At 45.9% G+C, this 27673-nt stretch overlaps 1 protein-coding gene across 1 annotated transcript in view; it reads left to right on the top strand.

Annotated features, from left to right (window-relative positions):
• The window catches only part of CIBAR1 (CBY1 interacting BAR domain containing 1), a 276006-nt gene extending 250874 nt beyond the window's left edge, over positions 1–25132 (top strand). Inside the window, exons 8-9 of the mRNA XM_033934820.1 lie at positions 9811–9918; positions 24911–25132. Coding sequence (XP_033790711.1) covers positions 9811–9918; positions 24911–25003 — 201 coding nt within the window. The 3' untranslated portion in view covers positions 25004–25132. The remainder of the gene's footprint in view (positions 1–9810; positions 9919–24910) is intronic.
• Positions 25133–27673: the final 2541 nt, after the last annotated feature.

Raw genomic sequence — 27673 nt, 5'->3', positions numbered from 1 at the left:
GAACAGGACGAGATCTCCATGCTTCTCTTCTCCACGGGGCCAACCGCCCGACGTCAATTCTAACGTCGGAAAGGACGTTCCGGGCAGCCAGGCAGCGAATGGCTAGCCAGAACGTCCTCTCGACGTCAGAATTGACGTCGGGTGGCGAGAGAAGCAGGGAGATCAAAGAGCACGGTGCCGGCCTGTTCCCCGATGGCAGCGGTGAGAAGGGAAGGGAAGCAGGTTGGGCACCACTGCTCTAGACGAGCCGCACTCTAGGGAGAACAGTGGAGGGTGGCCAGCTGTACGGACCACTCCCCCCCCCCTTGGTACGCCACTGGAGCAGCAGCGTGTCTGGCCGGCTCGTTCCGTTCAAAGCCGCGGGTGGCGGCTCCTTGCGAGATCCGCGTCTGCGTCTGAAGCCTCTCTGATGTTGTGATGTCAGAGAGGCTTCCGATGCAGGAGTGGATAGCGCAAGGAGCCGCCAACCCGCGGCTTTGAACGGAACGAGCCAGCCAGACACGCTGCTGCTCCAAAAGGAAGAGAATGATCCAGTCCAGACCGCGGGCCGCAAATAAAACCTGGAGAGCCACATGCGGCCCGTGGGCCGCATGTTTGAGACCGCTGCCCTAGAGGAAAGGAGGGTCAGGGGAGATATGATTCAGATGTTCAAATACTTGAAGGGTACTAACGCAGAACAAAATCTTTTCCAGAGAAAGGAAAATGGTAAAACCAGAGGACATAATTTTAGGTTGAGGGGTGGTAGATTCAAGAGCAATGTTAGGAAATTCTACTTTACGGAGAGGGTGGTGGATGCCTGGAATGTGCTTCTGAGAGAGGTGATGGAGAGGAAAACAGTGACTGAGTTCAAAGAAGTGTGGTATGAACTCAGAGGATCTAGAATCAGAAAATAATATGAAATATTGAAGAACTAAGGCCAGTACTGGGCAGACATGCATGGTCTGTGTCTGTATATGGCCTTTGGGGAGGATGGGCTGGAGAGAGCTTCAATGGCTAGGAGGGTGTAGATGGGCTGGAGTAGGTTTTGATGGAGATTTCACCAGTTGGAACCCAAGCATAGTACTGGGTAGAGCTTTGGATTCTTGCCCAGAAATAGCTAAGAAGAAAAAAAATAAAAAAATTTAAATTGAATCAGGTTGGGCAGACTGGATGGACCATTCGGGTCTTTATCTGCCGTCATCTACTATGTTATTAAGTTGGGAAGAAGAAAGACATGGGGGCAGTAGTAGAAGGATGGAAGAGATCCTAGCTCTGGGGGATGGTGGGGAAGGATAGAAAAAAAGAAAGAAAAATAGATGTAGATGGGGGTGGTGTGGGTTAAAGATGAGAAGCTGGTCATGGGGAACAATAGGGCCACAGAGGGGTGATGCTGAACATAGAAAAGGTTAACCAGAGCACATATTGATTCCATCAACAGTCTTAGAAGATTAAAATCTGCACTGGCTCCTGAGGGGTTGTGCCAAATGGGTAGGTCATGCCTCTTTCTGAGCCCCTTTGTGAATGGTTCATGATACCACTGAATGCTCTCAATACTTACTTTTCTTTTGAATCTGCATTAAACTAATCATAGTATTATTTTTAGTGGTTAATTATGCTTTTGAAGATTTTAATATAGAATTATTTAGTTTGATTCATCTGAATATGAATTTAATAATTTTATGCTTCTTTGGAGTGGGGGGAGAGCTCAAATGGCAGTTTATGGGGCAGTAAACATCCTAGTCAGTTTAACTGATTACCATCATCTAAAAATGGTCAACTCTTTGGTCATACTATGTATAATAGACAACTGATAGAGTTTAGACCAGGGATGTCCAACCTTTTGCCACATTGGCTGAAAATTTTTTCTAGGGCCGCACAAACACGCAAACACTACAGCAAGACAGAGGAAGGAGTTGGCAAGATGGTAAACACCCAGGGGCAGCAGAGGAAAACACTGCATCGCCCTCGACCAGGGCCACACAAAATACTTCATGGGGCCATATGCATCCCTCGGGTCGCAGGTTGGACACCCCTGATCTAGACCCTCTCCGCCCCCCGTACTTCTAGCTCTGCACTAGCACAAGCAGCAGTTCCAACCTGCTGGACTAAGGTGGGTAAGGAAGTGACTTCAGAGGGAGAGCCAAGGCCGGCACAGGCAGCAAGTTGGAGAAGTTGCTCATGCCGGGGAATTGAAAGGAAGGGGCGCATGGCGGGGAGCAGGGAAGAGGGTGAGGAGTGCCACCACCTTGGGTGCCTCCACCCTCGCTAAGCCACTGCCTCCGATGCAGCACCCTCCCCCAATACAGCATCCTCTCACTCAATGCAGCATCTCTCTCCCTCCTCACCCTTCTGAGTTCAGTGTTTTCTTTCTCTCTCTCCATGCACCCCATGAAGTACCTCTGTACCTTCTTGCCCCGAGTCCAGAGCTTCTTTCTCTCTCCCTGTCCCCTTCCCGCCATGCAGCATCTCTCTCCCTCCTTGCTCATCTTAGTCCAGCAATTAATATGATTACATGTTCTAATGGTTCTCTGGTCTGAAAGTGACTGCAATGTCAGTGTTAGAATGAATATTTTGTTGATGGCTCTGCTTGACCCAGACACAGGAAATTACATCAGAGCTTGGTGTAAATTCCTGTTTCTGGGTCAGATGGAGCAAGCAATAGCACATATATGCTAACGGTGCAGCCACTTTCAGACCCAGAGAAACAGTGGATCTGACAGAGAAGCAGGAGATCAAGTAATCGCGTTAATCACAAATTTTTTTAACAAACGTTAAATATTTAGTGAGTTTAATCATGTTAACATGCTAAATCTGCAGCTCTAAAATATAGATAGATTGGGTAAATTTTCAGCTGCTACTGGATATCCTGAATTGGCAAGTATTGCCACTATCAAGATAATGGCACTATTTAAATCACTATCAGGAGAGGAGGCAGGCAGGCGAGGGCAGAAGCTACAGGGCTCGCTGCCGATTCCAGCGGCAGCGAGCAGGAGAGGAGAAAGGCGAGGGGGACGCGGTGAGCCAGGGGCGGGCGAGAGCTAGCTCCGCCCACCCACATCGCGTCAGCGACTTCAGCCGGGCTCCCCCTTAAAAGGCAGGGAGCCGCGACCAGGAGAACAACAACAGGAGAGGAGGCAGGCAGGCGAGGGCAGAAGCTACAGGGCTCGCTGCCGATTCCAGCGGCAGGAGAGGAGAAAGGCGAGGGGGACGCGGTGAGCCAGGGGCGGGCGAGAGCTAGCTCCGCCCACCCACATCGCGTCAGCGACTTCAGCCGGGCTCCCCCTTAAAAGGCAGGGAGCCGCGACCAGGAGAACAACAACAGGAGAGGAGGCAGGCAGGCGAGGGCAGAAGCTACAGGGCTCGCTGCCGATTCCAGCGGCAGGAGAGGAGAAAGGCGAGGGGGACGCGGTGAGCCAGGGGCGGGCGAGAGCTAGCTCCGCCCACCCACATCGCGTCAGCGACTTCAGCCGGGCTCCCCCTTAAAAGGCAGGGAGCCAACGGCGCGCAGCCGTTCAGCGCGCTGCGAAGGCGAGCGGCAAAGGCGCTCGCCTTAGCGGGAGCGCCTTTGCGGAGGAGCCTTAAGAAGGAGCCAGGAGCACAGGCAGCCCAGTAGAGAAATTCCTGAGGTACATTTTCTCTAATTTATTCGCGATTCATTCTCATTCTCTTTCTCTCTCTTCTCTTACAGAACACAGGAAAGAAAACAGAGAAATGGAGGCTGCAGGAATCCAGCAGGGCTACCCAGTATACTGCATCGCATGTCATATGTATGACTACCTCCCCTTTGGGAGGCGGGCATACATATGCAATCGATGCCAGGAACTGGATAGCCTGAAGAGGGAGGTCGGAAGGCTGCAGGTTAGAGTCCAGGAGCTGGAGGGACTCTGCTCAATAGAGGAACAGTGTGGGGAAACGGAGGATACTACCAGAGAGAGCCACATCACAGAACAAGTCAGAGAGCTTGAGAAGTTCATAGAGGAGGCCTGGCAGATGGCAGAGGCACAGGACCACCAGCGTATCAGACGGGAACCGGCAGCTGGAGGTCAGGAACCAACAAACACCATGGGAGTGGGACCTAGCGTAGGGTCTGAAAATGCAGATGATGGTACCCAACAGGACCTGGCGGAAGGACCAGCGGAGATCCAGCAGAGCCCGGAGGACACGGACCTGAGACCAGAGAGACATCTGAGGAAGGGGAAATCTGCTGTTGTAGTAGGAGACTCAATCCTGCGAGAAGTGGACAGTCACATTGCCGGAGGGAGGGAGGACCGACTAGTGACATGTCTCCCGGGGGCAAGAACAACGGACGTCATCAGCAGAATTGATAGAATCCTGGAGGGAGCCGAGACAGAGGAGACGGCAGTTGTAATCCACATTGGAACCAACGACGTCAGCAGGAAAAATTTCAACCAGACTACACTGACTGAGCAGTTCAGGATCCTGGGGCGGAAACTGAAGCTGAGATCAAAGAGGATAGCCTTCTCGGAGATCCTGCCAGTACCAAGAGCAGACGCAAGAAGACAGAGCGAACTACAAGTAATGAACGGATGGCTGAGGAGATGGTGCGAGGAGGAGGGATTCCACTTTGTTCGAAACTGGATGACCTTCTTGGGGAAGAACAAGCTCTACAGGAGAGATGGACTGCACCTGAGCACAGCTGGGACGAGGCAGCTGGCAAGAAACATCCAAAACGCCATAGACCTAGCTTTAAACTGAGGAGAAGGGGAAAGCCGGAAGTCGATCTGGCCTCGACACACCGGACATTGGTATCAAAAAATGATACTGAGCAAGGACATTGCAAAAGAGAGCTTGGGACCGAGTGGGATCTTTTGGACAAAGGGACTGAGAGAAAATTCTTGGGCAAAGGGACTATGAGAGGCTTCTTGGATAAAGGGACTGAGGGGACACTTTTGGGCAAAGGGACCGAGTGGGAACTCTTGGACAAAGGGGCTGAGAGGGACTTTTTGGACAAAGGGACTGGGAGGGAACTTTTAGACAAAAGGGCTGAGTGGAAATCTTCAGAAAAAAGGCCCACAGATGCAATGCAGGGGCCCAGTGCCCAAACGAATCTAACAGGCATGGTTGAAAGAGAACAATGGGAGCCAGGAGACCATCCAAAAAAGGGGATACTGGATGGGGGCAAAACGGACACGCCACGGGAGGTGGATGACCGAGTAAAGGCAAGCCAGGTGGGAGCGCCGAGCCATGGAAAGAAAACAGCAGGGCGGGCGACAAATCAGGACCTATATTGCCTCTACACAAATGCGAGGAGCCTCAGGGCCAAAATGAGAGAGCTGGAAATTATAGCCAGTCAAAAAGCCCTGGACATAATTGGAATCACAGAAACGTGGTGGGCTGATGACAATAAATGGGATGTGGTCATACCAGGGTACAAACTTTACAGGAGAGACAGGACACACAAGAAGGGTGGAGGAATAGCGCTATACATAAAAGACTCCATACCCTCAACCAAAATGGAAACAGCAGTAAGATCGGAAGGCTTGGAATCAATATGGGTGAAGCTACCAGGAGGATCTGGAGCAGACATCAAATTGGGTCTATACTATCGTCCGCCTGGCCAATCGGAAGAAATCGACCGGGACCTGGAGACGGAACTGCGGCAGGTATGCAAGAATGGAAGTGTGGTGGTGATGGGGGACTTCAACTACCCTGGGATAGACTGGAGTATCGGGCACTCAAGTTGCGAGAGAGAGACCAAATTCCTGGAAGCCACGAGGGACTGCTTCCTGGAACAGCTGGTCACGGAACCTACACGAGGAGAAGCTACTCTTGATCTAATCTTCAGTGGACTGGGGGGACCTGCAAAGGAAGTAGCGGTATTAGACCCACTGGGGAACAGCGATCACAACATGATCCAGTGCAGACTAGAACTGGGATCATCCAGGGTGAAAAGAACCACAACAACAGCGCTCAACTTCAGAAAAGGGAATTATGATGCAATGAGGAAAATGGTGGGGAAGAAACTCAACGGCAGCACAAGGAAGATAGAGTCCGTAGAAATCGCCTGGACCCTGCTCAAGCGTACGGTGCACGAAGCACAGAACCTGTACGTCCCCAGGTTCAGAAAAGAGTGCAAGAAAAATCGAATAAAGAACCCAGCATGGATAACGGAAGCTGTAAAAAAGGCGATCAGTAACAAGAAAGCATCGTTCAAAAAATGGAAACAGGACCAAACGCAGGCCAACCAAAAGGAACACAAGGAAAGCCAGAAGGAGTGCCACCGAGTGGTTAGGAGAGCAAAGAGGGAATATGAAGAGAGACTAGCGGGAGAGGCAAAAAATTTCAAATCATTCTTCAGGTACGTAAAGGGAAAGCAACCAGCGAGGGAGGAAGTGGGGCCCTTGGATGATGGGGATAGAAAGGGAGTAGTGAGGGAGGAAAAAGAAATAGCTGACAAGTTAAATGACTTCTTTACGTCGGTCTTCACGAGGGAGGACACATCCAACATTCCGGAACCAGAGGAAATAGAAAATGGGGATCAAGATAGCAAGCTGGTCCAATTAGAGGTGAGCCAGGAGGATGTCTTCAGGCAGATAGACAAGCTAAAGAGCGACAAGTCGCCAGGTCCGGACGGCATTCACCCAAGGGTGCTCAAGGAATTAAGGAATGAAATAGCAGAGACACTTCAGCAAATATGCAACCTATCCCTAAAAACTGGAGAGATCCCGGAGGACTGGAAAATAGCTAATGTCACGCCCATCTTCAAGAAGGGTTCGAGGGGCGACCCGGGAAACTATAGGCCGGTAAGCCTCACATCGGTCCCGGGAAAGATGATGGAGGCACTGATTAAGGACAGCATCTGTGACCATATCGAAAAAAAATGGACAGCTAAGGTCGAGCCAGCATGGGTTCTGCAAGGGTAGGTCGTGCCTCACAAACTTGTTGTACTTCTTTGAGGGGGTAAATAACCAGGTGGACAAAGGTGAACCCATAGATATAATTTACCTAGACTTCCAGAAAGCCTTCGATAAGGTACCACATGAGCGGTTGCTCAGGAAGCTATGGAATCATGGGGTGCGCGGGGAGGTCCACCGATGGATCAAAAACTGGCTGGCAGACAGGAAGCAGAGGGTTGGTGTAAAGGGCCATTACTCGGACTGGCAAGGGGTCACGAGCGGGGTTCCTCAAGGATCGGTGCTGGGACCGCTCCTGTTTAACATATTCATTGACGACCTGGAGGCGGGAACAAAATGCGAGGTCATCAAATTCGCAGATGACACCAAACTATTCAGCAAGGTTGAAACCACGGTTGACTGCGAGAATCTCCAAAGGGATCTAACGACATTGGAAGAATGGGCGAAAAAGTGGCAAATGAGCTTCAATGTAGGGAAATGCAAGGTCATGCATATAGGGAGAAGGAACCCGATGTTCACTTACAAAATGGGGGGATCAATGCTAGGGGTCAGTAATCTGGAAAGAGACTTGGGAGTGATGGTAGACACGACATTGAAGGCGTCGGCACAATGCGCCACAGCCTCGAGGAAAGCAAACCAAATGTTAGGTATCATTAAGAAGGGTATCTCGACCAGAACGAAGGAAGTCATCCTGCCACTGTACCGGGCTATGGTGCGCCCGCATCTGGAATACTGTGTACAGTACTGGTCACCGTACCTCAAAAAGGACATGGCAATGCTTGAGGGAGTCCAGAGAAGAGCAACTAAACTGATTAAAGGTATGGAAAACCTTACATACACTGACAGACTGAAGAAGCTGGGGCTGTTCTCCCTGGAAAAGCGGAGACTCAGAGGAGATATGATAGAGACCTTCAAGATCCTGAGGGGCATCGAAAAGGTTGACAAAGACAGATTTTTCAATTTGAAAGAAACCACAAGAACAAGGGGTCACTCGATGAAATTGAAGGGGGACAGGTTTAAAACAAACGCAAGGAAGTTCTTTTTCACACAGAGGGTGGTGGACACATGGAACACCCTTCCGGAGGCCGTGATAAGAAATAGCACAGTACAGGGTTTCAAGGATGACCTGGATAGGTTCCTGGAAGACAAAGGGATTGAGGGGTACAGATAAGAGCAGTGGAAGGTTTAGAGATAAGTGTAGAGGTAGGCATAAAATTAGTCAGGGACCGCTGATCAGGCAATATGCCTGATGGGCCGCCGCGTGAGCGGACCGCTGGGCTGGATGGACCTCTGGTCTGCCCCGGCGGAGGCGACTACTTATGTACTTATGTACTTATAGTTAGGATAGTAATTTTTCTGACTTGACTTTGGAGTCATTCACTACTAAGGTGCACTAATGGATTTAACACACTAGATATTAAGAAGTTCATAGCAATAAAAATGGGCTTCTTAGCATTAACTGTGCACTAATTGTTAGCACATGCTAAGTCCATTAGTTCAGCTTAGTAAAAGGATCTCTTCATCTGGTTAGTTATTCAGATAGCAGATAACTACTTCCACTCATATTCTGTCCCTGTATCACTCCAGCAGAATCTAGAGGCTGTCTATCCATGTAGGGCTGCTAAAGATACACAGAATGCTAGTTATTGCAAAAATTCAGATAAAGGCAGCTATTATGTGGCTATATACTTTTAAATATCCTGACTATATATATATATCTAATATAATAAAAGCCTAAGCACGCATTCCCACTCCCACCTGCGTGTTCCGTTTTCCATGCGCTGTAGGGCCCCGCAGGTAGGAGTGCGCATGCGTGCTTAGGCGGAGGCTGTCGTCCGCAGGCCGCCGCGGCTGTCAGCGGAGGCCAGACGCGAGGTAAGGGGTGCTGCTGGACAGGGGAACAGACGGGGGGGAGGGGGGAGAAAAAGGAAGGAAGGCCTGGAGAAGGGGGGAAGAAAAAGGAAGGGAGGCCTACTGCTGGACAGGGGTAAAGGAAAGAGGTGCTGTTGGACAGGGGAAGAGATGGGGGGGGAAGAAAAAGGAAGGGAGGCCTATTGCTGGACAGGAAAGAGGTGCTGATGGACAGGGGAAGAGACGGGGGTGGGGGGGAAGAAAAAGGAAGGGAGACCTACTGCTGGACAGGGGGACAGGAAAGAGGTGCTGCTGGACAGGGGGGGAGATAAAAAAAGCGAGAAGGGCTGCTTCTGGATAAGGGGAGCAGTGAAGGGGTGGTGGTGGACACAGGGAAGGTAAAAGGAAGGGAGAATGGGTGGAGAGCCGAGGAAAAATAAAGACAGAAATACAGAAAGCGGCAGAAAGAGAAAGAAATAAACACAGACACACACACACATATTCTAGCACTCGTTAATGTAACGGGCTATAAGACTAGTATATATATATATCTATATATATATATATATATCTAATATAATAAAATGCTAGGCCGCGCATGCGCACTCAAAAGTCGTGTTCCCTGATCCGTCACGGAAATACGAGTGCACATGCGCGCCCCTGCCTCTCACTGTGCACTATGCTCAAGCTGCCGCCACGGCTCCTCTCTCGAACTGCAGCAGCATCGAGAGAGGAGCTGCGGCAGGGGCTTTCAGGACAGAATATGATTACCATGTTTCTTTAGGCAGCCCCGGTTGTTTACTTGGATTCAATGTCAGCATTAGGGTTCGCCAGCCGCCAGCCGTGAGAGCCGGGTGAGGAAGGCCGCCACAGCCTCGCGGCTAGATAGGGGGACAACAATTGCGCTTATGCTCAAGCCGCCGCCACGACTCCTTTCTCGAACTTCACCAGGATATATATACACACACACACACACACAGACTCATGTATGGACAGGCTACTATGATAGTAATTGTACAGCAAATATTCATATTAGGCTGCTTAATAAATTGTATTTAGGATTTGTATAAAATAGAATTGTACCATTGTTTTTATTATTTTCAAGGTCTTCAGGAGCTCTTTGCATCCACCTGATTATCAGTCTCGTCTAGACATAGTCCGTGCCAACTCGAAGCTAACCTTTGAAAGGACTAGTTCAATAAAGCATATATCGGTAAGATTTGAATCTTGAAGTATCTGTATTATAATTTAAATTATTATACTGCTTATCCTTTAAAAATATTCTTTATCAATTACTAAAGGAATATTCCAGTCAGTATTCAGCCAGCAGCCCTAAATATTTTTTAAAATGCTGTGACTGGCTAAATTAGACTCAGATATTTAATACTGGGCCATGTCTGGGCACTGGCACTGAAGATTTAGTATTTCAGTAGTACCCAGAAGTTATTCAGGTACAGCCAGTATTCAATGTTATACCCACATAAATAACTAGGCAAAGTCAGAACGACAGTACCAATTATGCAGGCACTGGCATTGAATATTCTAGTGTATGTATAATTCCTGGCTCTATCCAGACTTCACCCTGGCACTGCATGGACAGTCAACTAGAAATGAAGAAATGAAAATTTGTCCAAAACAAAAATTAATATAAACCAGAGAACAAATTCATATCAAGTTGTATTGAATTACCAGACCTCAAATACCCAAGGCACTACTTGAATGATTTTTCATGCCCTTACTGGGATGGTAAATTCATCATTGGTCTTGGTAAAGTGACTTGTGCTGTGAAAATGTATTTAAATATTTATGATATCAATTTTCAATAAATATGAAGTGCGTACGGTGCTAAAGGAAGGAGAGCACTTATCTTTGTGCCCGACGGCTGCCCAACCGTTTCACACTCTATTTCATCAGGGGCTATGCCTCCTATTACTGCACCAAACTTATTTAAAGAACTTTAATGGAGCCACAATAATCGTTAAAGTTCTTTAAATAAGTTTGGTGCAGTGGAGGCATAGCCCCTGATGAAACCGAGTGTGAAACGGTTGGGCAGCCTTCGGGCACAAAAGATAAGTGCTCTCCTTCCTTTAGCACCTTACACACCTAATGCACTTTATATTTATTGAAAATTGATATTATAAATATTTGAATAAATTTTCACAGCACAAGCCACTTTACCAAGACCAATGATGAATTTACCACCCCAGTAAGCGCATGAAAAATCATTCAAGTAGTGCCTTGGGTATTTGAGGTCTGGTAATTCAATACAACTTGATATGAATTTGTTGTCTGGTTTATATTACTACATGGACAGTGCCACAGCAATCAGAGTAGATGTTCAGCATCACTGCCTGATTAAGTGCTGCTAAATATCTCTTCCTTACTCGTTCAGTGCAGTTTAACTGAGCAGGATTCTCTCTTACTCAGTTAAATAGGTTTGATCTCAATAAACATATTACAAAAAAAAAAAGGTTTGAATATCAGGTCTAAAATATATGCTGGTGCAAAGGCTGAATAAGGCTGAAAAAATACATTTGAAGCATTGTGAACCTGCTGAACTTCCAGTCACACAATGTGCTATGTATTTAAAACGTAGCTCGCTGTATCCTACTGATCTAGTTGGATTACAGTAAAAATGTATACAATTCGATGAACAGAAAAAATTATCACAAGATAAACAAAAAAATGAAACCAAAATACCATAATCTAAGTTCAGTCTCAACATTAGTACTGTGTTTCCAAATCATCAAAATCTAAATTCAGTCACAAGTTAATTAAATACTGTGTTTCCAAATCAATATGTGCTCACTTCATTCAGTATATAGGAAAGATTGATGTAAATGAAAAAAAGTCTTAAGCTGCTTCCTGAACTGTAACAGTGACTCAGTACATTGCAGTTCAGTAGGCAGGAGTTCAATAACCAGGCACCTTTGCTGTAAAATATGGGCAAACAATAATCTAATCTGACCTCTGTAAAAGAAGGGATAATCAAGCATAATTTTTTGTAAGAGTATAGGGAATGATTAGGGCAATAAATTCTAAGAGAGGATGCAAGGACAAGGGGAGCAACATTGTTCAAAGCTTGGTGTATGAAGCATAATACTGTACATACTTTAAATTTCACCCACTAGGGTGGTCACGTGATGTTGAGCTAGAGAGCAGAAGTGTGTGCCTCGAGCTCCCGAGTCCCTCTCTATTTATCGGCATTTAAACTTCTCAAATCTACCCATTCTAGCAGCTCCCTGCTATTCTCAGATGAGCAACAGCTAACCAGCTGCTATGACTTCTAAAACCTTCTGTCGGGAGAAGGAGAAACGGAAGTCCACGGATCCTAAAATGGCGGATGGTGAAGGGCCTGAGGGACCCATGGTGAGCTCCGTGTGGCTGCAAGACATCGTATCGGAAGTAAAAGAGGCAATTAAATCCTTTCTGGACCAGCGTCTCCAATCCATCATAGACAAGTTGGAAGTGGTGGATAATCGATTGGAATCATTAACAGGGGAGTTCTCAGGGTGCTGCTAGCATGTGTCCGCGCTGGAGGACACCATGGCTCAGATGACCACTACACAGGCCGAGCTGCAGTCTAAAATCCAGACGCTGGAAGATAAACTAGACAATATTGAGAATCGCTCCCGCCAGGGGAATCTTCGTCTGTTGGGCTTACCAGAGTAGCATGAGTTTTTAGAACGTTGGTTGATGGAAACCTTGGCTCTGCGATCTACAGCGGGCCCACTGTGAATTGAAAGAGCACATTGGCTTGGGCCCAAACGCACCCTGACAGAGAAACCCCATGTTGTGATCTTCAAACTCCTGAATTATGTACACAAGATGGAGATTCTTCACGCAATCCGGCAGAAGGGGACACTTAAGTATGAAAATCATCCAGTACTTTGCTTCCAGGACTACTCACCTCGGGTCTCGAGTCAATGCCATGCTTATGCCTCCCTCTGCGCAGACCTGCACCACAAGCATGTGCAGTTCGCTCTGTTGTACCCCGCTAAACTTACAATTTTCTACGAGGGTAAGTCACATTTCTTCGACAACCTGACAGACATCATGCGCTTTGTAGCTCAGATGGCTACCCCGTCTACCAGCTCCTCGACCCAGTGACTCCTTTGCAATCTTTTGGGCTGCTAGCCTTTTGGGGATTTTCGCTGAACTGCTGGTGTGGTGGTTCTCGTTTCCTTTCGGCTCCGAGTTCGACAGCAGTTCTTGCTAGACAGACCACCTGGTATCCCAGCTGCCTTGTTGGAGGCTTTGCAAGCATCCGCCTGTTCCTGCCTATATTAGAGTTCCGCTCAGGAGGAACAGCCCCTAGGACCGGCGAGGTGTGCATGGTAGGACTGAGCTTGACTGTCATACGCTAAGCAGATTGTGTGGACCTTGCTTTGGTAACTTGAGCCTGCCTCGCTGCCTGGAATGTTATTTGGAGGGTGGATTTCTGCTTGTCCTGCAGAGATCTTCTTCTTCTGATCTCACTGCAGCCTGCGGAGTTCTTTGTTGCCGTTTGCACCTTGTTTCTTTTTTCTTTGAGTATCGGAGTTGAACATGGGGTACCGAGGTTCTGCTGCAAGATTGACTTTGCCTGGTTGCTACTCCTACACTTTGTGACATTTAGGTACCTGTTGGGTACTTTTGGGGTGCTGAGTGTATGTCTGTGTGTGCTAGTGGATGGATGGCTGGGTTCTGTTTTGTTGAGCTGAGAGGGAGGTGGTTGGGTTCTATTTTTGTTCTTCAGCTTCTTGACTGCTGTGTTTTGCCTGGTGGTGGAGTCCGTGGTCGTTTAGGCTGGTTTGGAAGCAATATGTTGGGGCTATTAAGGGAAGATGGGGGACATTTTGCATCTTGGATTTCGTGGGATTTGGGTGTATGCATGCTGAGAGCAGTTGCTGTTTGTAGGTCTGGAGTGTGTGGTTTGGGAGAGGGGGGAATGGTTCTCTCTGTTGAAGTTGCCTTTAAATATTGTTGGGCTACATTATATCAGTTGCATCAGGTTTCTTGTGGGAATTGTGAGTTGTTACATGATGCTGTTCCTCTATGTCATTGTTCATCTATGGTGCTTGTTTGGGAGAGCAGGGCTCAAGGCAGCCCTAGGTTGTCCTTAGGGACACAGGTGTTTAAGGGGAAGTATGGGGACATTCCTATGGGGGGCAGGGGGGAAGGAGGCAATTGAGTATGTGTATGGTGTTGGTGGTTGCTCTTTTTTTCTTGTTTACAGGGTTCATTTTAGTTTTTTTGTATTTGTTTTGCCTTTTGTTTTGGTTTTGAGGTCTGGCTGGGGGGAGGCTATCCTGGGGTTTGCTGCTCCTATTTTTGGCTTTGGATGAACTTGCTCGACGCTCTAATGAGGTTGTGGAACTGGTGTGGGTCTGTAGGCTGGGACAGCCCCACCTTCCTTCTCTTTTGACATTGGTTTCATCATTGCTCTTGGTTTTTAAGGACTCTAATGGTTAAACTAATTTTTTGGAATGTTAATGGGGTTATTTTACCTGTTAAGCGACAAAAGATATTGCAGACCTTGAATCATCACAAGGCAGATATTTTTTTGCAGGAGATGTACTTGACCTCTCTGGAACATGATAAATTTGCTAGATGTTGGGCTGGACGGGTGTTGGGGGCTGAAGCTTTAAGGCGGAAGGCAGAGGTCTTGATTCTCATCCGGAAAACTTTGAATGTGACATTGAATGAAGTATATGCAGACCCTTCTGGTCAGTTTGTCTTAGCTCATATAGTTCTAGACCAGAAATCTTTGCTTCTCTAATATTTATGCACCGAATGTTTATGACAAGGCTTTTTACAGCACTTTATTTAGGGCATTGAGTAAATACCCTGATATGCCTCAGGTGCTGGGGGGTGATTTTAATCTTGTTCATGATCCTAGTTTGGACAAGTCCGATCCCCTTCCACAAGAGCGCATGGACTCTTCTAGGGGTATTCCTTACTTTGCTCCTCCTTAGATTTTGTGGATGTGTGGCGAACTCTGCACCCTGGGGAATGTGACTATACTCACTTGTCCTGCACTCATGGCACCCAGTCTCAGATAGACTACTGGCTTTTGTCTACTAGTCGTTTGTCTTCTACAAAAGCACGAGGATTGGTCCATATTACATCTCTGATAATGCCTTTATTTGGTGCACTTTGACTGTGAGGTCGGGTGATGGTAGCATTCGTTGGTGGCGCTTTCCTCCAACTTTATATAAAGATCCTGGGTTTCTCGATCATTTACTTGAGAAATGAAAGGATTATCAGTTACATAATGGGACCCATCTGGATGATCCTGTATTATATTGGGATGTATTTAAAGCAGTGCTGTGGGGTGAAAATATTGTTTATGCTAGTTTTAAGAAGAAGGCTTGAGATAGGGAGATCCTACGCCTAGAAAGACAGGTATGGGCAGACAGGATGTGGTATGCGTGTCAACCCACCCCTTTCTGCAGGAGCAATCTGTTGGCCTCGCAGGCCTCTTTAATTGAGTTATTGCAGGCCCGTACTGCCCCCTCACTTCAATACTTTAAGCATCAATTTTATCTACGTGGTAATAAGGGTGGGCGGCTCATGGCTAACTTGATGCGCACTTCGGATGGCCCTCAGCGGATAATCCGGGTGATAGGGGAGGGGGTGGGGGTTTGTACTGATGAAGCGATTGTGAAGGTTTTTTGCCAGTTTTATCAGAGGCTGTTTGCTCGTTCTGTAGACCCGGAGATGCCGAGTGGCTAATTATTTGTTTTTCCTGATTTATGTCATGTTCCACATGCTGCAGATGAGTCCTCAAATTGTACCTTTAGAAGCAATGGCTTTTCCATCTAAATGTCTGAATACTATTCAAAGAACCATATATATTTTTCTAGAGCCTTTGTAATAATTAAAGAATTTCCTAAAATCAAATACATTTTGAAAGGTATATTTTTGTAAGAATTGAAGAGTTATTTTTTATATTTGTGTTTTACTATTTGTGATTATGATATAGGAAGAGGAATAAAATTGAAGTTCTTTGAAGTGTTGGAATGTGGTGATCCTTAGGGGCGCTTCTAATAAAGCTTAACATGTACTAATGAACATATTAGCACATGCTTAATGCTGTGCTTCCTATTTTATACCTATGGTCCACATGACACTTAGGCCTGTATTCTGCAAATGATGCCATTAGCAGTGGCCGCCTGTAAAAGTGACACCATTTGCAGAAAAAGCAGTTACTTACCGTAACAGGTGTTATCCAGGGACAGCAGGCAGCTATTCTCACATATGGGTGACGTCATCGACGGAGCCCGGATGCGGACGCCTCACAAGCAGACTTGCTTGAAGAAACTCGAAGTTTCGAGTCGCCCGCACCGCGCATGCGCGAGTACCTTCCCACCCAGCTTAGGGCGCGTCAGATAGCTAGCAGAGAAGCCAACCAGGGGAGGTGGGTGGGTTGTGAGAATAGCTGCCTGCTGTCCCTGGATAACACCTGTTACGGTAAGTAACTGTGCTTTATCCCAGGACAAGCAGGCAGGTATTCTCACATATGGGTGACCTCCAAGCTAACCAGAATGGGATGGTGGGAGCGTTGGCAATTTAGGAGAATAAATTTTGTAATACTGTTTGGCCAAACTGTCCATTCCGTCTGGAGAAAGTATCCAGACAATAGTGAGAAGTGAAGGTATGAACCGAGGACCAAGTAGCAGCTCTACAAATTTCCTCAATAGGTGTAGATCTGAGGAAAGCCTACTGAAGCTGCCATAGCTCTAACCTTATGGGCTGTGACTTTACTGTAAAGGTGTAATCTAGCCTGTGCATAGCAGAATGAGATACAAGCTGCTATCCAGTTGGAGATGATTCGCTTAGAAATAGGATGGCTCAACTTATTGGGATCGAAGGAGACAAAAAGTTGAGGAGCAGTTCTGTGTGGTTTGGTGCATTCTAAATAGAAGGCCAAAGCACGTTTACAGTCCAGAGTATGAAGAGCAACTTCTCCAGGATGAGAATGAGGCTTTGGAAAAAACACTGGAAGAACAATAGATTGGTTGAGATGAAATTCCGAGACCACTTTAGGGAGGAATTTAGGATGAGTACGAATAACCACTTTGTCATGATGGAACACAGTGAATGGTGGATCAGCAACTAAAGCTTGCAGCTCACTGACTCGTCGAACAGAAGTGAGATACTTCAGATGAGCCTTATCAATTGGTTCAAATGGAGGCTTCATTAGTTGAGTAAGGACAACATTGAGGTCCCAAACCACAGGAGGCGGTTTGAGAGGAGGTTTGACATTGAAAAGTCCTTACATGAATCTGGAAACCACCGGATGAGTAGAGAGGGGTTTCCCTTCAATAGGCTGATGGAAAGCCGCAATTGCACTGAGATGGACTCGGATAGATGTAGATTTGAGGCCAGAATTGGATAAGTGCAAAAGGTAGTCCAAAACAGAAGATACGGAGGAATGCTGAGAATCCTTATGATGAGAAAAACACCACGTAGAAAATCTAGTCCACTTTTAGTGATAGCATTGTAATGTAATGTAATGTAATGTAGTAATGTAATGTAATTTATTTCTTATATACCGCTACATCCGTTAGGTTCTAAGCGGTTTACAGAAAATATACATTAAGATTAAAAATGGGAAAGGTACTTGAAAAATTCCCTTACTGTCCCGAAGGCTCACAATCTAACTAAAGTACCTAGAGGGTAATAAAGAAGTGAAATGTAGAGATAGAGGAAATATTAAATAAACATTTTTAATAAAACAGCATTGATCTAAATATTTTGGAAGATAGAAGATAGGAGAGAAAGGAATAGATGCAAAAGGTGTAACCGTTGAATAGTAGAATTCTAGAGAAATTTAAATGATAGAAATAGAACAAAACAAAGACAAATGGCAAAACAATAGATAAAATTAAAGATAAATCATAATCTGGAAAGAAAAATAAAAATAAAACTTAGTCTTCAATCCACGGTTTCAGCGTCATTGATGAAGTGGAGCAAGTAAGTTTAGGAGGAGCGATGATGTATCCAGAAAAATGGCTTCTTCAGGGAAGAGATTTGGCTGTTAGTCCCTGAATGCCTATGTTTCCTCCCCTGCGATGGTCTCCTGTCCATGTATTCTTTCCCAGACACATTGCCCTTGTCCCAGCCGCTCCAAGGAGGCCGTCCCAGATGAGGCCCACGGCGACTGCAGGATCCTCCCCTCTGTGGTAAGCCGCCTGGAGCAGACATTCGGTTTACAGTGGCGCTGCTGGAGCTGGAGCCAACTAGAGGACCCCTGCCCTGCTCCTCGGGCAAGCGATGTTCAAACCGTCGTCGCCGAGGTCAGGTTCGCAGGAGATAGGCGGAGGTGGTGAAAAGCTCTGCACCGACCACTGGGTGCTGATGTCGGATATTAGGGGTGAGGCGGAGCTTCCTCTGACCAAGGGAACAGTCATTTCCTGTCTTAGGTAGTTCACTGAAGCCATCGCTTTCTAGGCCCCCGCTGCCGTAGCTTGGCAGATGACTCCCGGTGAGCTTCAGAAAGATCTTGGCTTGCAAATAGGCAACGGCGGCGAACGATGACGGCGGCAACACAGCTGTTCAGCCCCAGCCTACCGCTGTGTTCGGGTCTAGTGGTAGGCTTCCTAGAGGCTTCTAAAACATCTCTTACAGATTGAGAAAACTGAAGAGGGGTTATGTTGAGAGGTACCAAGCTGTCAGGTGTAGAGACTGCAGGTTGGGATGAAGCAGAGATCCTTGACTCTGTGTAAGCAGAGAAGGAAAAACTGGTAGAAGGTATGGCTCCCTGCTGCTGAGTTGAAGTGGCATGATCGTTCTTCAACTTGACCAGAGTCTTGAGAATGAGAGGGAATGGAGGAAATGCATAGAGGAAAAGATTCGACCATTCCAGAAGAAAAGCATCTGCCTCGAGGCGATAAGGAGAGTATATCCTGGAGCAGAATTGAGGCAGTTTGTAGTTGTTGGGAGCTGCAAAGAGGTCTATCTGAGGCATTCCCCACAGTGAAAAAATGTGATGAAGAGGGGGCAAAATGGAGTATCCATTCGTGAGGCTGCAAGAGATGACTCAAGTTGTCTGCCAAGCAATTCTTCGCCCCTTGAATGTAGACAGATTTGAGGAAGGTGTTGTGGCGGATTGCCCAGTCCCAAATCTTTAGAGCTTCTTGACAAAGGGAGGCAGACCCCGTCCCCCCTTGTTGACATAATACATGACGACTTGGTTGTCCGTCCGAATGAGGACTACTTGGTCATGAAGCAGATGTTGAAAAGCATTGAGAGCTTTGAGGATCGCTCTGAGTTCCAACAGATTGATATGACACTGACAATCCGTACTGGTCCAGAGGCCTTGAGTACGGAGACCATCGAGATAAGCAGCGTAGGTCAAAGAATCTGTTGTGAGGACCATCTGATGGGGGGGGGGCGTTTGAAAAAGCAAGCCTCTGGAAAGATTGGAAGAGAGCATCCACCAACAGAGAGACTTCCTCAATGAAGGAGTGACTGAGATGTGTTGAGAAGAAGGGTCGCAAACTTGCGTCCATTAAGATGCCAGGGTCCACTGAGGAATTCTGAGGTAAAGTCTGGCAAAAGGAGTCATATGTACTGTGGAGACCTTTTGACCCAGAAGTACCATCATGTGTCTCGCTGAGATGGAAGAGCGGGAAGACACTGTATGATAGAGTTGAAGAAAAGCTTCCAGACGTTGTTGCTCTGAGTTGGACAGTGTCCAGAACCAGCTCCAATGAATTGTAGATTCTGTGAGGGCTGAAGTTGAGATTTGGGGAAAGTTGATTTCGAATCCCAGACTTTGTAGGAACCAGGTAGTCTGTTGGGTCGCTACAATAACCCCTTGAGATGTGGAATCTTTGATGAGCCAGTCGTCTAGGTAGGGAAATACCTGAAGACCATGATTCATTAGAGCTGCTGCTACTACTACCAGGCACTTGGTGAATACTCTGGGAGACGAGGCCAGGCCGAAGGGTAGTACTCTGTATTGAAAATGCAGATTCCCCACCCAAAATCTGAGGTACTGACGGGAGGCCGGATGAATGGGGATATGAGTGTAGGCCTCCCTTGAGATCCAGAGAGCATAACCAGTCGTTCTGCTCGAGAAGGGGATAAAGGGATGCTAGGGACAACATTCAAAACTTTTCTTTGACTAGAAATTTGTTGAGAGCCCTGAGATCCGGAATGGGTCGCAGATCGTCTGTCTTCTTCGGAACAAGGAAGTAATGGGAGTAAAATCCCCTATTCTGCTGCTCCAAGGGAACTGGTTCGATGGCATGGAGATGAAGCAGGGCTTGAGCTTCCTGAAGAAGAAGGGCAGTCTGGGATGGATTGGAAGGATACTCTCTTGGAGGAAGCTCTTGTGGAATCTGAGAGAAATGAAGAGAGTATCCTTCCTTGATGATGGAAAGTACCCAGAGGTCGGATGTAATTATCGTCCATCGGTGGTAAAAATGATGGAGACGACCTCCTATAGGGGGAAAAGAAGATGAGTCAGAACGGTGGAGGTTATGCTCTGTTGCAAACAGTCAAAAAGGCTGAGTAGCCTTAGGTGCAGCAGAAGGTTGAGGTTTCTGTTGTTTCTGAGGCTGCTATTTCTTTAGAGGAGGGCGATTATAAGGAGCCAACCTCGGAGTAAAACGCCGCTGATAGATAGGAGCAGGTCGTGCAGGTTTTGCAGGAGCTGGCTTTGGCTTGGATCTGACAATAGAAGCAAAGGCTTTCTCATGGTCAGACAATTTCTTTGTGGCTGCCTCCATGGATTCATCTAAGAGGTCATTGCTGTCACAAGGGATATTAGCCAAGCAGTCTTGAAGATTAGGGTCCATGTCAATGGTATGAAGCCAAGCAAGACGACGCATAGCTACAGAACAAGCAGCTGCCCGGGCAGATAACGCGAAGGCATCATAAGATGACTGCAGGAGATGTAATCTAAGTTGGGATAAAGAAGCCTGAACTTCTTGAAATTCAAAATGCTTTTGAGTATCCAGATAAGTCAAAAACTTTGGCAATAGAGAAATAAGAAATTCAAAATAAGTAATGAATTGAAAATTATAATTGAGGACTTTAGAGGACATCATGGCATTTTCATGGCATTTTGATAGATGCGACATCCAAATTTGTCCATTGTTTTCCCTTCCAGGAGGAACGGTGGCATAAACCTTGGAAGGATGGGACCTCTTCAAGGAGAACTCGACAAGCAGGGATTGATGAGATAACTGTGAGTTGTCAAACCCTTTGTGATGCACAGTTTTATACCGAGAGTCCAATTTTCCTGGAACAGCTGGTATGGAAAAAGGTGTTTCCATGCATCGACCAAAAGTCTGATTCAAAAGCTTATGAAGTGGAAGCTTAAGAGACTCTGCCGGAGGATGAGGAAGATGCATGACTTCTAGATACTCGTTAGAGTATTTGGAGCCAGTATCTAATTGAAGATCCAAGCCCACAGCCATTTGACGAAGAAAAGATGAGAAAGATAGCTGATCTGCTAATGCTTTGCCTCGAGAAGGACTCGAGGACATCGAGGCAGCCTGGGTCGAAGATAAAGCTTCGGCAGGAAAAAAGGCATGAAAGGAGTATGGTGACTTGGACGAGGCAATCGAGGTCTGGCATTGGAGACCTTGAACAAGGATTCGGTGGTCTAGTCGAGGTTGGAGTAGATTGAGGCTTAGTGGAAGAAGGTCTTTCTTTAGAAGAAGAACTATGCCTGGAAGGATGCCTCAAAGAAGCCCTTGATCGTCGATGAGAACTGTGCCTGGAAGCAGATCTTGAAGATCGAGGGGACTTCGCCTCGGAGATGGAAGCAGCCAATGGTATCAACGAATGTATGGGACTGGAGGCTCCAGAGGCTTAGTGGAGGAACCTCGATGCACTCCCAAAGACTCTGCTCCTTGTATAGAGTGTGAGGATTCCTTCCGAGGCATTTGCAAAGAATCTGCTCCTTGCTGTACATGCTTTGATGCCAGACCAGACACTCGCAGGGACTCTGCTCCCTGCAAAGAGTGCATAAGCTCAGATTGAGGCAGGGGAAGCGGCTCGACCTCGCGGGAGTCTGCTGAATGCCCAGGCTGGATAAGAGGAAGAAGCTTCGGTCCCATATTAGTAAGGAACTGAATGAATTGCTTCTCCAACATGTTCTGGAAAGAAGCTGGCAAGGATGGATCCGCTTCTGAAACCAGACCCACCTGCCTTGGCTGGAGGTTCCTTCGAGGTAGTGTGAGTGTGCTTCGACTTGGAAGTCTTAGGCACTTTAATCACTACCACTGGAACCGATTGCTGAGCTTCCTGACCTGAGGAAACAAGGGAAGATACAGCAGATGTTGTCGAAGAAAGAGCCGCTGCAAATGACGAAGGTCTGATGAGGCTCGAGGTTGGAGCAGTAGAAGCAGGAGGAACCTTGGTAGGAGTCGAAGCCGAGGTCGCCTTTAAAGTCGAGGGATCAGTAGAAGATTTCATCTCGAAGAGCTCGTCCACCAAAATACAACGATGATTGAAAGCTTGAGGCTGAAGCGTAGTACAGCGCAGGCACGACCCAGGATGATGTTTCGGCCCAAGGCACTTGAGGCAGCAACGGTGTGGGTCCGTAAGAGAGATCATGCGCTGGCACTTGCTACACTTCTTGAAGCCCATGACAGGCCGGGACATAGAAGTGAAAATAGCTGCCGCAAGATCGAAGCCCTCGGGCTGCGGCCGAGCGGCATGCCCCGGAAAACGGCGGAAGAAGAAAATTTTTTTTTTAAAACTCAAAATAAAATAAATAAAAGAAGAACAGCGATTCGTGAGGAAAAAAGTTACAAACCGCAGTTCAGAAAAGGCACAAGTAACGAAGTTAACGCAGAGAGTCAAAGACGGACTTCTCGGCTCCGCGGAAAACTGAGAACTAAGGAGACGCGCCCTACGCTGGGCAGGAAGGCACTTGCGCATGCACGGTGCGGGCGACTCGAAACTTCGAGTTTCTTCAAGCAAGTCTGCTTGTGAGGCGTCTGCATCTGGGCTCTGTCGATGTCACTCATATGTGAGAATACCTGCCTGCTTGTCCTGGGATAAGCAGCCATGTCTAAAGTAGGTGCCAAAAATGTAAACCAGGGTTTTACAGGCCTACATTTCCGGCACCTACTTTATACAAGAATTAGATCCATAGAGGCACCTAAGGATGCTAAGTCAACTTCTGGTATAAACCACTCCTATTTTAGATTTAGGTGTCCTTAGGTGCCTCTATGGACTTGGTTTGTTGGCGCTTTTAGTAGGCATCTGCAGACGCCTAAATTTTTTAATAGGTTTTAAATGATGTGGTCAATTTCTGCACAATTTATCACCAATTAAGTTAGGCAGCAGAAGACCACTTAACTTAAGGTGTGGTTTTTAGAATCGGATTCTTAGTGTGCACTAAGCTTTAGTAAAAGACCCCCTTAATTTTTCTTTTCAAATAAAGGGGTATTTTTACTAAGGCACGCTAGCCGTTTTAGCGCACGCTAAATGCTAAGCGTCCATTATATTCTATGAATGCATTAGCATTAGTGCGCGCTAATATTTTGCGCACACTAAAACGGCTAGCGCGCCTTAGTAAAAGAGGGAGAAAATGTTTTCATTGTATTTCTCTCACTTCCTTTCCGTAATATAGGCTGGAATTTAAATATTTGTTGTCTATTTTGTTATGGCAGGATTCCCTTAGTTTATTTTCTGTATTTACACTGAATATACTAATTTTAAAAAAGAGGAGTTGTAAGCACCAAAAAAGCTTCTTATAGGTGGGACTACTAAGTAACAAGGCTTCCTGAACCTGCCTTTCTCTGAAGCAACCTATAGATATATGTACAAAAGATCAGCTTTGAACCAAACAGAGCCTAGTTAGAAGCCAGCTAGACACCAAAAAGAGAGTCCAAGGAGCCCTCAATGACAAGACAATCAAGGTACAACAAAGGAGTCGTGAGGATGAGATGTCAATAATTCAGCCACAGGTGTAAAGTTCACTTTATTCATAGTAGCACTGTGAGGACTCGAAGACTCTCGACACTGACAACGTTTCGGCATCTATGCTTTTGTCAAGAGTCTCAACGGCTGGTAGTTCTGTAACATAAATACTCTTGACAAAGGCATAGATGCCGAAACACTGTCAAGTGTCGAGTCTTCGAGTCCTCACAGTGCTACTATCAATAAAGTAAACTTTGAACTTTACACCAGTAGCTGAATTATTGACATCACATCCTCACCACTCCTTTGTTGTGCCTAGAAGCAAGCTAGCTCAATAAATACTGGATTTGCGAAATGTCAATATATTATTTCAAAAAGACGCCTCAGCCCCACCTCTCCACCACTGTAATAATTTTATACTGTGGGAAGTTTGTTGTGCGAAACATGTCGGGTCTGACTCCCGGGTTCAGCTGAGATAAGTATTGAACAGCTTTTCATACGTATTTATTACAAAGGAAGTATATTTATTAGCAGCACAAAATGAAAAACTATTTATTATTAAGGAAACATATTTATTAACAGCATAAAATGAAAAACTAAATGAACACAAAAGAAAACCAAATAGACAGCCAATGATGAAGTGCCACAACAAACTTCCCACAGTATAAAATTATTACAGTGGTGGAGAGGTGGGGCTGAGGCGTCTTTTTGAAATAATATATTGACATTTCGCAAATCCAGTATTTATTGAGAGAGTTTATATGAACATCTGGATTTGAAGACTATTGCCATTTAATATTGAGCTTAGAAGCAAGCTAGAGCATTTTTGCCCTAACACTGTCATTACAGTAAGCCTTGGTAGCTATGAAGAAACACTGAGGGATCATCTCAGAGGAGGTGTCCTTGGAGCTGGTAAAGGTTCCTAGTCCTACCTAGGCATGCTATCAAGGGAATATATAAAAGACACTGGCATAGTAAAGGGAGGGCGGTCTGCCTCGGGTGCTGCCGTCCTCCTCTCCACCCCACTACTGAGCATGCGCGCCCCTTCCCTTTTACCTTTAATGTTCGCGGCACGAGCTGCAACTCCAACCTGCTGCTCGCACCAGTGTCAGTCTTCCTCTGACATCACTTCCTGGCCCCACGCGAGGCAGGAGAGAGCAGAGAAGGAGCAGATGGGCTAGAGGGAGCGGGGAGGGGCGCCACCGCCCCAGGTGCCTCTCACCCTCACTACACCATTGATAAAAGATGTGGTTTAGTAAAGGAGATATAAAAAATTGTACAGTTTTTGATACATTTCTCACTGGCCCATAATACAATTATACTTTTTCTAGCAAATTTCAAGCAATCAGAAGAAAATGGAAGAGGAGGAAGAAGATGAGGAGGAGGAAGAGGATGAATTAGATGTAACAGATGATGAAAACTAAGCAGAGTCCACTTGTCAATGTTACCTAAAGTATTTGTAATAAAATTCTGTTTTTCAATCTGAGAAAGCCAATATCACTGAAATCACACGAAGTTGCCAAGAAATAATAAATGTGAAGTGTAGTCTTATAGCTCCATATACTAATTAATTATCCGACATCATCATACTGCTGTAAACAACAAATTATTTGAGAATTCTGTGGTTAGCCCAGTACCTCAATGTATTATTGAATAATATGTAATGTCGGGTTCAGTTCCAGGACAAGTTTACCTCTCGGCCAGCTTGGGGGTGTTGTAGAGGCAGTATTCACAGCCCCTGACAGAGTCCCAGATTAGAGAATGACACAGGGACAAATTTTTCCCCATCCCCACGGGAATTCATTGTCCTGTCCTAGCAAGTTCTTTTCCATCCCTGCAACCTCTGTCATCTGCACAAGCCTCAAAACGCTTTAAAATCATAAGTGTTCGAGGCAGAGCTTACAAGAATGGAACAGGGACAGCACCAAAACTTGTGGGGACGGAGAAATTGAGTTCCTGCGGGGACAAATTTGTCCCCATGTCATTTTCTATTCCAGATATCAAGCAATAACAACATTAAGGGGGGAGGGGGAATTCATCAAGGGCTTAATGTGCCTTTAAATCTCATTAAGGGAATCAGTCCGTTCTAAATTCTAAAGCCCATTTTATATCTATGAACTTTTAGTGTTAAACCCTAATGCTTTTTGATGAATTTCCCCCATAATGGTTGAATTTAGAATCATGATTAAAGGATATAAAAAGAAAGTCTTAATACATCATTCCTGGCCAAGAACTGTTCGCTGAACTTACACAGGGCTAAAGTAAGTTTCTAATGTGACACTCTATTCCTGAACATATAATTCTTGTAGGTACCCTCATTTGCATTCTTTGCTCCATCTCCCATCCCTCTGGGCTGTCCTTCAGTTCCTCAGCATAGACCACTTGTTTTCCCTCTCATCAAGGAATTACAAATATGCTCATGGATCATTACGAGGTCCTGGAGGGGGGTGGCCCAATCCATGGCAAGGCTCTAAACCAATGTCTTTCTAACTGTGTGCCCCAAAGAGATTCCAGGTATCCCACGACAGTTTCCAGAAATTAACTTTATTTTTAAAAATTCCCTTCATAAGTATATACTAGAATAGATGATATGTATATCACATACACAAGTCTGTCAATGTTATGAGTGTGTGCATAAGGATACAACCAGCCATGCATGCATCATTCTTTCATGCGATTGGTCCTTGAAAACTTAACAGCAAGTAATTTTTATTTTTTATGCAGTAGTTATCCTAACTTGAGCAACAAAGCAATCAAGGCTTTGTTACTGTTTAGATCTTCTTATCTTTGTGAACTTGGATTTTAAATTTAAATATATAGATATTAAATTTAAAAAAAGAGAACAACTGCAGATGGTGGATGATGAAATGCGTATTTGCTTGTCAACTATCAGACAACATTTTGAGTTAATTTGCATTCATAAACAAGCACATCCATTGTATTGATTAGCAGTTCTATCTACTTTAATTTCACCGTTGTTACAATTACCCATATATAGCTTAAATAATTCTCAAATTAAATTTTTGTTGGTTTTGCAATTTTATAATTTCAATTATAATATGCTGCAAAAAACATTTGTTCCATTCATGTGCCACAAAAAATATTTGCTCTGTTAAGTGTGCTAGAGCTAAAATAGTTTGAGAGATACTGATCTGTCCAATGAATGCTGAATTTAACCAGCTCTTTGTTCCACCGAAAGTGTTTTCCCTGGTGACTTATGTAGCTGATGCTCTATAATCCTTTCAGTCGTGAGCAAAATGTTTATTCCACTTCTGCCCACAGGATGCTCTGGATCAGACACTGGGTGGTGCATTTCTCCTCCAAGGCGACCTTGTGTAAATTACCATTTAAGGGACATTTATTCTTTGAAAAAGGTCTGGATGATCTTATGGCCAGTCTGCAGGATCGCAAGATAAAGTCTTTACCGGACAGCAGACCTCGAACCCCTAGGTGGTCAGGTTGCAGTACCTTTTAGACCTCTAGACAATATTGCCAGTTCTTGGGAGCGCCTTCAGGCCAGAGATCTTTTCAAGACTCCAGAGAAAAATTTGGAGGGGCCATGCACCCCCAGTCTTCAGGGTCCTGCTCCGCCACATCTCGCAAGAAGCAGTTATGATGTCAAGCCATCAGTTGAGCCTCCACAGAGGTAAGTTATTAGCCTATTGGAAAGTGTGGGCAGAGATCACACATCACTGGGTGCTGTTCATTATATTGGAGAGGTACAAGCTCGAGTTCTTTCGTCCCTTCCCAGACCCTTTTCTAGGCTCTCTGGCTAGAAGCCAGAAGAGGAAAAAAAAGTGTTCAGAGTACATGCAGCAGTGCAAAGGCTTCTCGATCTGGAAGCCATAGAGCCCATGCCAGAGGAAGACTCAGGCTCCAGCTGATGCTCGATAATACTCCATAGTGTTCAAGAGAGGCTCAGAAGACTGGAGGCTGATTTTAGACCTCAAAGCAGTGAATGCTGACCTCAAGATACCCCGTTTCAAAATGGAGATGGTGAGGTTGGTGATTGCATCAGTGGCACTGTGAGAATTTCTTGCCTCCCTGGATTTGATGGAGGCCTCTCTGCACATTCCCATTTTTCAGAGCACAGG

Source organism: Geotrypetes seraphini, chromosome 2 (genome assembly GCF_902459505.1).
Source record: "Geotrypetes seraphini chromosome 2, aGeoSer1.1, whole genome shotgun sequence".
NCBI classification, from domain to species: Eukaryota; Metazoa; Chordata; class Amphibia; order Gymnophiona; family Dermophiidae; genus Geotrypetes; species Geotrypetes seraphini.
This window is presented reverse-complemented; position numbering and strand designations above follow the sequence as displayed.